Here is a 10,000-nt window from a genome sequence, read left to right as displayed (position 1 = left end):
CATCCCTGGCCCACACGCTCAACCAGGACCTGCCCAAGTTCCCTGTCAAGTCAGTCTTCTTGTCAAAAAACTACGCTACAGTGGAACACCCCTATTAACGCCCCCCACACCCCCAATTCAAGAATTCCTACTTTTTAAGACGTTGCTTTGTAATATTTTGTGTTGATAACCTGTGTAAATTGACCTCCAATGTAAGACTCCTTCCCTTTTCAAACCGGATTATCTAACATGCTTGGAGGTCTTAAAAGGTGTTGTCCACTATGTATAACGTTTCTCAGTCTGCTTCAGGACTTAAGGTTCTGTCTCTCATCTGGCCAACTCTAGAGTCAATATTCGCCCATGCTTTTTCGTTTGCAGTACGCTAGATACTTTTGCAGATTACATATACTGGCGAGAGAAGGATATTCAAATGAAGTATAATCACTCGTGACCTTCTGTAAGGCTTATACAATATTTCGACTGCCTTTTATTTTTATTGTTTTGCGATATTGGTAACGTCATATCCGGCTTTTGCTGAAAGTTGAGGTGGCAGTGTCACGACCTCCTTTTTCAACCAGTTTGTTTGAAATCTTGGTCAAGCAATTTTTGTTTCAGTCTGGACTATGGCATGTTATTTCAGCTCAAAAGCTTAACAAATAATTAATTAGCTTATGCATCAAATTTGTAATTATAATAGAATGTTCAGATTTAAAAATGACAGCATTGCATTCCTTATGAATTCCTGAATTAAAAAAAGAAAAAGATATTTGTAATCTGAAAAAGTGCTCACAATTAAATAAACTAGGTTATTTAGGTACTCACTTTCGCTTTCTTTGCGGAGACGAGCATGACTGGTCTCAGTCTTTGGCTAGCCAAGCCTTACTTTAGTTGTCTCGATGATGACTGGTTTTTAGTGTTGATGATTTAGGTTCAGGCCTAACAGGTTCAACCAAGGTTCACATTGACCGAATGTTTTGATATGGCTTCACGCGACTTGTTGACATTGTTCTGTCACCAGCTCCAAGCTAAAGGTGCAGTTGGGTGACCACGTGGTGATCAAGGGGGAGCGAACAGGACGCATCCGTTACATCGGTCACCTGGACAAGATCGGTCAACCCAACATGGTCTTCGTCGGCCTGGAGCTTGATGCGCCAGGTACCAGGACATTCATTTTCTGAATGAAAGTTGTCATATATTTGACGTTCATGAGTGGCCAGCAGCGGTTGTAATGACCAAAATCAGCCAAGAATCAGGGTGTAAACAAGGGATTGAAATTAACCATTCAAAAGCGGCTAAGAACCAACCAATCAAAAACAAAAATGAATTAATGACATCAGTATTGGGCTGGTTTTAGTTTTCATCTCCTCGGTTTAGTACTAGACTAGTCAAAATTCACTTGTTGTTTAGACATGTGTCATGTAAGAATAATACTTTGTTTGCAGTTTAAAGGCACAGTACGCCTCCCGTAAACCATCACAGATACTGTCAGGCTTTTACACACAGTACAAACACCCTTCCATTTGAACGCTCACCGAACGGGAACATCCTAGGTGCCCTACGTAAAGAACGAGCAATTTTCAAAGAATTAATTTTGCGGATTGTCTGATAACAAAATCGGACCGTGGTGCGTTTTGGTGCTAGACCTAACTTTTAAAATCTAAATAATAAATTGACAGCTTGTTACACAAACATTCTTAAATCATAAAAGAATTCTTTTTTCATCAAGACAAGATCAGTACAATTCGAAGTTTTGAAAGTTTGAAAAAAGAAAAGCCCGGAAGCAGGGTCACGCAAGGTCGTGGTTCTCGTAGCAGACGACGGTTTATGCCTATCGCCAGTTCCTCTGAACAGTCAAAAGCCATCGCTAGAGTTCTTGTGAATCACAGCCGTTTGTTTCGTTTAGATTCAGAGGTACATAATAACGTGCTATTGCAGATAAGCTTACAGCGAGTCGCATTCAAATTACAAACTGACGACTACATTGTGAAAAAAGGAAACTGGATCACACGGGTTCACGATGGCTCAGGGGTAAGATAAACCACGCAAAAATAAATTCTTTGAAAATTGCTCGCTCTTTACGGAGGGCACCTAGGATGTTCTCAAGCGGTGAGTGTTTAAATGAAAGGGTGTTTGTACTGTGTGTAAAAGCCTGACAGTATCTGTGATGGTTTACGGGAGGCTTACTGTGCCTTTAACGGGAGAGGAGGTTTCAGGCCTTCCTTTGTTTAGCCCGACGTTGACTTTGAGAAGACTTAGCAAAGTCTTTTTTCACGAAAAATCAGCGCCATAGCTTCGTGCAGCGAGCTTCGTAAAGTAGACTTCGCGAAGCCAACTTCGCCCATTAATATCAGGCTTTAAACAAAACTATCACGTGTATTAGTGAAAAACAAGGGTAAACTTGGAACATTGCTTTCTTTTCAGTGGGGAGGCATGATGGCTTCTTCAACGGAAAGCGTTACTTCTTCTGTAACAAGGATCATGGGATATTCCTGCCTCTCCACGACATTGTATGTAAAGTACAGCCAAAGGTGGGAACACGTACTTGTTACAAGAGAGAGAGAGAGAGAGAGAGAGAGAGAGAGAGAGAGAGAGAGAGAGAAAAAAAAATCTATTTGATGAAAATCAATGAGGCATTGACAGTGGGTAATTGGTGTGCGGAGCCAAGGCGCTGAAAGGAACGGAACTGAACTGAACTTTATTTTACAAGGATTAAGATTTAAGGCTAGGCCTTTTCTTCCTGTCCTGTACACGCACAAACACACAATAAAATAGAGAGAGAGAGAGAGAGAGAGAGAGAGAGAGAGAGAGAGAGAGAGAGAGAGAGAGAGAGAGAGAGAGAGAGAGAGCATCACAACCAAAAGAAGAAACAAGTCGCGTAAGGCGAAATAACAACATTTAGTCAAGCTGTCGAACTCACAGAATGAAACTGAACGCACTGCTTTTTTCACCAAGACCACATTCTCGTAGTTTCGTCAGTCTACCGCTCGTGGCAAAGGCAGTGAAATCGACAAGCCATGCAGAATAGTGCGGTAGTGGTCGCGCTGAGCAGGAGAACACGCTTTTCTGTATATCTATTCTTTTTAGCTTACTGAGTTTGTTTTTAATCCAAACATATCATATCTATATGTTTTTTGAATCAGGGACCGACAAGGAATAAGATGAAATTGTTTTTAAATCGATTTCGGAAAATTAATTTTAATTATAATTTTCATATTTTTAATTTTCAGAGCTTGTTTGTAATCCAAATATAACATATGTATATGTTTTTGGAATCAGAAAATAACGAAGAATAAGATGAAATTATTTTTGGATCGTTTTATAAAAAAATAATTTTAATTACAAGTTTCCGATTTTTAATGACCAAACTCATTTATTAGTTTTTAAGCCACCAAGCTGAAATGCAATACCAAAGTCCGGCCTTCGTCGAAGATTGCTTGGCCAAAATTTCAATCAATTTGATTGAAAAATGAGGGTGTGACAGTGCCGCCTCAACTTTTACAAAAAGCCGGATATGACGTCATCAAAAGTATTTATCGAAAAAATGAAAAAACTTTCAGGGATATCATTCCCAGGAACTCTCATGTCAAATTTCATAAAGATCGGTCCAGTAGTTTAGTCTGAATCGCTCTACACACACACACGCACAGACAGACACACACACACACACACACACACACACACACACACACACACACACACACACACACACACACATACACCACGACCCTCGTCTCGATTCCCCCTCCATGTTAGAATATTTAGTCAAAACTTGACTAAATGTAAAAAGAGACACTGACACACAAACGTAAGGACAGACAAGACAAATAGAGAGAGAGAGATGGAAGAAACATCAAAATCTGAAACATATAGATATGCAGGTGGTGTAGACAGATAAGATCTTATCTCCCTCACGCCACAGATTTGCTAAACCCTTTTGTCCCCGTCTTTGTCGGATACTACAGAAAACTACGTCCATGGAGGAGAATTCGGCGAAAGACAAGAGAGAGACGTCCTCTCGGAAGACGTCCTCATGGTCCTCAAGGAACTGTAAACACGAAAAGGACGTCACAAAGGGTACAGAGACGTCATCAAAGCCGTTGACGTCATCCACGCAGAGCGAGGAGGAAAAGGAGAAAGAGGGTGCGGGGGAGTCTCTACCCCTCTCCACCTGGTCGGAAAAACAGATCGAGTTGGAGGTGGAAGTGGAGAAAGAGGATGGAGGGACGTCCAGGTTGACAATGTAAGTATACCAGTGTAGAGGTAGCCAATTTGGAACTCTTTTGAAACGTTGAAGCCAATTGTTTGGTATTGTCTGTAAGCGTCAATTGTTGTGCATCTACTTTTTTGTTCATACGAAAAGATGATCGAACCTGAAGGGAGTGACGCTTCTATCACGATACTAGGCTTATTTAGTACAGGCTTTTTTCAACCAACCACATTCGTTTCGTGCCATATAAGGAAGTGCTACATCACAAATGTTGCGTACACGTCATTTCCGGTTGGCGGTGAAACGAAGTTCACACCAAAAACACAAACGACTTTCGTTGATTTGGGCGATTCTACGAATCTACTTTCGTTGACTTTGTCATCATGTTTTGGTTATTTCTGTATGGAAACCTTTAATCTATTGGATATAGGTTACCTGATCGTTATTTTAACTGTTCATATCTTCCTACTTTGAGGTCTGGAGTGGACGCTAAAGTCGATCTTTCACTGCATTTCTGTAGCATACATTTGCCTAGGTTGCGCTTGGGAAAATCAAAGATGGCGGCCCGGAGCTGGTTGCCGCTTCACGACTTTCGAGTTCTATTTCTTCCCTAATATAAATAGAATACTTATATTAATAGGGCAGACCTTAATTTGTGAACTGTCGAGACCTTAATTTGTGAACTGTCTCACTTTGAACAGTTATAAATTGTATGAGTAGAGCTTCGGGTTGCAAATTAATCGCACATAACACACATCGCACATCGCGCTTCTTCTGCGAACAGAACTTCTCTGCTGGCGTCAGTCTAAACCGCGATACTTTTTAACACGCACTGTTGAGTTTCGTTGTGCGCGCGCATCCCAGCGGGCAAGAGAAAATGAGGTGGTGAAGAGAAAGTGGTGGGCTTTGTTCTTGTCTCTAAATCTAGCTAATGATATAGTCTGTCATCACGTGTTGCCCTCTCCTCCTTTTTGTAGCATTTCTTGTCGTTTACCTCTGAGTAAGTGCCCTGTAGCTGTCAGCTTTGGTATCAAATGAGTAGTATCACTTTAACATATATTCCTTCTCGTTTAAGCAATCATTTACAGTAAGAGGCCACAATCGCGCCCACTGTTGCAAAGGATTTTTTCGTTGCTTAGTTGATAGATTTTAATTGTTGTCTTTTTTACCCTCTTCATAAATTGTGTTATACGGGGTAGGGGTAAAGTCAGTCGTGATCTCAGGCAAACGTGTCGCTCACTTCACCCCTACCCCGTATTACACCATTTACGAAGAGGCAGAAAAAGACAACAATTTAAATCTATGCACTAATCGTAAGCTAGTAAAATATCTTCCACAAATCTGTTTTTGTTTACAGCCGTTTGAAATCGTCGAAAAAATCACTTGCAACAGTGCAAGTTTCTTTTGTCTCTACACTGCCTCATATCTGCCAAAAACATGGTGGTTGCTGATAGAAGAGGCATATTGTGTGTTCCAGAGAGGAAGCAGTATGACAGTAGACAGGAGTTGCTGTGATGGATGCCGTGACAATGAAGGACCGCGACACAGGCCGCAGCCATGATGTTGCCGCTGCTGGCACGTGCATCACGTACTGCTGGGGAGTGCAAGGAGACTGACTGGACCAAACTCCTACGTGCGAGCGAGCAAGCGACAGAGAGAGAGAGAGAGAGAGAGAGAGAGAGAGAGAGAGAGAGAGAGAGAGAGAGAGAGAGAGAGAGAGAGAGAGAGAGAGAGAGAGAGCGCAGGTGAGAGAGAGAGCGCGCAGGTGAGAGAGAGAGCGTGCAAGCAAGCATGCATGCAAGCATGAGTGTACTCGTCAACTTTGTGTGAACTTCATCACACATAATCAAATCCACCAGTTACCCTTTTTTTCTTGTCCGTGAAAGAATGACATGATCACATGCGTTGTGAAATATTTTGTATTGGATCTTAGTTAAAAAGAATCCTCGTTTTGTCAGTTTCAACACCATTGTTGTCTCACTCTAGTCAACATTCATGTGTATTAGAATTGTTCATCCTAAATGAACTGTAGAAAGTGCTACTCCATCGACAGATGCTACTGTCGCAATGATCGTCTAAGATACAGTTTGTACCTTCACTACTCAGTTGCTTAAGATGCATTCCATAATGAGTGTTCATAGTATCAGACTTGCATAACGGACTCAGACTACCACAGGTCATTGGCTTTATTGAAATGGGGGCTGACAAATTGTGTCGATTTTTGTTGTATGTGTTCAGACTGACATAGCAATGTGAAGTAAAAATGTCTAGATTTAGGCGACGTTTAGTTTGGTTTAATCAAATATGAACCTTTATTTGTGTTGGCTGTGTTTTCTCTTTAAGCGACAGGCACGGACTTGATTTAAAGGGATACTATTGACCTGACCGTTTGGTAGAGTTTATGCCGAATTTGACGAATCTGAAGAATCTGGGGAATCCACTGTACCTTAATGTAACGGCACGTTTTACTCAAAAACGCACCATAAATAATTATGGTAATTAATTCGATCAAAGTCAGTGAATACGCTTCAGTGCGCAGCTTCTCTTCTGTTTTGAAAAAAAAACACGTGGTCTAGAAGCGTCCCCTGGCGGCAAGCGGGCCCGCCATCTATGACGCGGCAGCCTGGTATCCGCTTCACGTACATAAACAAGGGAAATAATTCAGTGACATTAACCCAAATAACCCTCACGAAGAGTGCTCTTCCTTTGTCTGTTTCAAGTTACGACATTAATCGTTTAGGACACTTGCTTTTGCAATGTGAGGACAGTCCTCATGCGCTGTGGCATTATTTGTAACGTAGAATATTGTAGGTTAACTTTGGAACCGATGTGAGGGCCTTCTCAGATGTGTTCCTTTTAAATACATTATGTCAACACGTCAATGCTAGACATGTTTCTAAGATGGGTTAATCCTTCCCTACATTTTTCAAATTGACAAAGGTGTCGGTTTCAATTTTCTACTGCTCTTGTCATGAGAGAAATTTTATGACACGAGCTTTTCTATTTAATTGGTTTTGTTCACCAAAAGTGGTCACTTGTAATCTGCCAGTAATACAGAATTACTTACAAAAACTACGACAGTTACGATATCATCATTGTTGTGTTGAGTAGGTAGCTCTTTCATTCTGCTCTGACTTTGAACGACAATACGTTTACGTTCAGTCTGTCATACGTTTTCTGACTGAAATGCAACAATTAATAACTCTTTTCATTCATTATCTTCATCACAGGCCTTTTGTACAGAAAGGTCATTGTTTTGCTTGACTGCAATTTTTTTCCCAGTACTGTTTGTTTGTGGACTTGATGTTGGCTGTGCCAACGTGCTTTACAGATTGATCATTTGCCTTATGCCTGGCTATGTGCACTGCTTGCAAAATCCTTTGTGTCACGGGGATCGCGTTAACCAAACATTTCCGATATTTTATGGATATAAAAAAAAATATCTCAGAATATTGAAAAATGAAATCGGCAACTTGTCACACCGGTTGATATTTTGTTTATACAGTTTTTGTTCTGAAGATAATGTAATGCAATCACTGTGTTGTAGACTTGGCTTGGCTAGTTGACGGAACAGAGTAAATCGCTTTTAGTGAGAACCAGAATTCGCACTTTAAAAGATATCATACTGATTTTCACACTGGCTATCTCGCGATCCCTGGGTCACATCCCTGCCCTACCCTTTCTTTCCCAGTTCTGTCGCCCCTCATCCCGCTTCCCTTTCCTTTCTTGTCCTACTTTTTTCCCATTCTTACGCTTCGTCGACAACAGGCTTTTTGTGATTCTATTTATTACTTTTTTTGTTTCAATATTTGACGACAGAGGCTCTTTTACGTGGTGTCAACGGCAGTCTCTTTCGGTGACAAGAGGTAGGATTACTGTACTTGTACAGAAGGAGATTAAGGCTGTCAATATATGCTTTTGCAAATTCGTTGTGGAAGGGAGTGGCAGTTTGTAAAAAAATCCGCCAACGTTGACATGGTGCTCAAAGAAGAGACGCAAACGCAAAGAAGAGAGAGAGAGAGAGAGAGAGAGAGAGAGAGAGAGAGAGAGAGAGAGAGAGAGAGAGAGAGAGAGAGAGAGAGAGAGAGGAAATCGGATATCAATCCATTCAAGTAACTTTTTCCCCCATGGATTTATATTTTTACGCGTAGGTTATTTAGAAGAAAAAAACAATCTATGTCTTCATGTCCTCCAAATAATTGTTTGTTGGTGTCAGTGAACGCCAGGTTTTTAAACAAATTCCTGTAGATCTTGAACATTTTCTTTGTCTTCATTAGAACAGATGATTTCTCAAGAATATTGGTTTAATACCAATTTTCAACTACATATTGTTCATTACTGAAGGGGACTGCTGATGAAACCATGTGAAAGGAAAATCCTCGCAGATTTTTGTTTCTTTTACATGTGTGTTGAATGATTATGTTCGTAGCACGCAAAACATGTGTGTGCTGCTCTAGCATTGCTTTTTTTTTTACTCCATCGACGAATGGGTCACATAGTTTTTGTGCTGTTAGAAGTTACTGCATCAAGCTGGCTTCAGAAAATAATCTGTTTAAAAAGACAGCAAAGACTACCCACATTTTGACAGACATTCACTCAGACTGCGACAGACATTTAGATATGAAGAAGAGACAGAAAGACTGATCAGACAAACTTACAGGATCATGCATGCATGTGTACATACACGCTACGGACATACGTACACACGCACAAACAGTCATATATACTCACTCAGCACGAAGAACATGTCCTCACGGACTACCGAGAGACAGACAGACAGACATACATATACACACACGCGCGCACGCACGCGCACGTACGTACGCACGCACGCACGCACACACACACAAACACACACACACACAGAGACACACACACACACATACACACACACACACACACACACACACACACACACACACACACACACACACACACAAATAACGAAATCGGCAGCCTGCTTCGCGCTCTAATTCATATCATGTTCATCCGTCCAGTTTCATCCGTTCATGTCATCTTTCCGTTCATCAGTAGAACTTGATTCACTGTTCATGTTTATCTACCTGGCTTAATTATTTTCATTTGAGTTTTGTTTTTTAAGCAAGCTACAAAAAGAATCGACGATGACCAGATTGTCAGAACCTTGTTATGCTTTTAACCTAGTGATGGACTTTGATGCTCAGTATTTGCAATATTTTACATTTATATATGTATACATGTACACTTTACTGAGAATAATGAAAACTTGACCGAAATCTGTTCGTTTTGCCGCTTGTGAGGGTGTCTGCGCAATATTTTAAGGTGTGTGTGCGTATGACGGTGAGAAATCTGGCTTGAATAACACTTACGTCTTCCTATCGTTTGACAATGACTGATCGCTTCATTCTCTGAAACATATGAGGAAAGAAACCCTGACCACAAAGACGCACGTGCCGATCACACAGAAACGCGAAATGATCCGACCTACTATACATCTGTTCCAATGCAAAAACCAGCAAAGGTGTTCCAGCGTATACCGCGGACCTTTTCTGCATTTTGTACAAGTCTGACCCAAACTTTTCCCCCTGCTCAAAGCTATCCAGTGAATTCGAAAAACATGAAGCTGCGATAGTGTTATTCACAATAATACTGAGTTCCTCCATGGTGTTTTTAGTCGACATACAGTTGACGAAGAGCATGTAGGTCCCGGACACAGTAGCCGTGAAGTATCCAGTCTTCGGGTCGTAGGCGCCGCCGATGTTGGTGGTGACGGTGTCGTAGACTATGGTGCCGTGGGAAGCCACGCTGAAGTTGTCGGTAGGGTGATAGGCGTGG

At 41.2% G+C, this 10,000-nt stretch overlaps 2 protein-coding genes across 2 annotated transcripts in view; both read left to right on the top strand.

Annotated features, from left to right (window-relative positions):
- The window catches only part of LOC138959010 (uncharacterized), a 34,888-nt gene extending 25,447 nt beyond the window's left edge, over positions 1-9,441 (top strand). The window contains exons 8-12 of the mRNA XM_070330367.1: positions 1-49; positions 998-1,134; positions 2,401-2,507; positions 3,942-4,219; positions 5,664-9,441. The exon at positions 1-49 is cut by the window's left edge and continues 122 nt beyond it. Of these exons, the coding sequence (XP_070186468.1) occupies positions 1-49; positions 998-1,134; positions 2,401-2,507; positions 3,942-4,219; positions 5,664-5,679 (587 nt within the window). The 3' untranslated portion in view covers positions 5,680-9,441. The remainder of the gene's footprint in view (positions 50-997; positions 1,135-2,400; positions 2,508-3,941; positions 4,220-5,663) is intronic.
- The window catches only part of LOC138959033 (uncharacterized), a 15,862-nt gene continuing 11,577 nt past the window's right edge, over positions 5,716-10,000 (top strand). The window contains exons 1-2 of the mRNA XM_070330397.1: positions 5,716-5,774; positions 9,840-9,978. Of these exons, the coding sequence (XP_070186498.1) occupies positions 5,716-5,774; positions 9,840-9,978 (198 nt within the window). The remainder of the gene's footprint in view (positions 5,775-9,839; positions 9,979-10,000) is intronic.

The sequence above is a fragment of the Littorina saxatilis genome, linkage group LG2, assembly GCF_037325665.1.
Source record: "Littorina saxatilis isolate snail1 linkage group LG2, US_GU_Lsax_2.0, whole genome shotgun sequence".
Lineage (NCBI taxonomy): Eukaryota > Metazoa > Mollusca > Gastropoda > Littorinimorpha > Littorinidae > Littorina > Littorina saxatilis.
The sequence above is the reverse complement of the archived record's forward strand: the minus strand, read 5'-3'. Positions and strand labels throughout refer to the sequence as shown.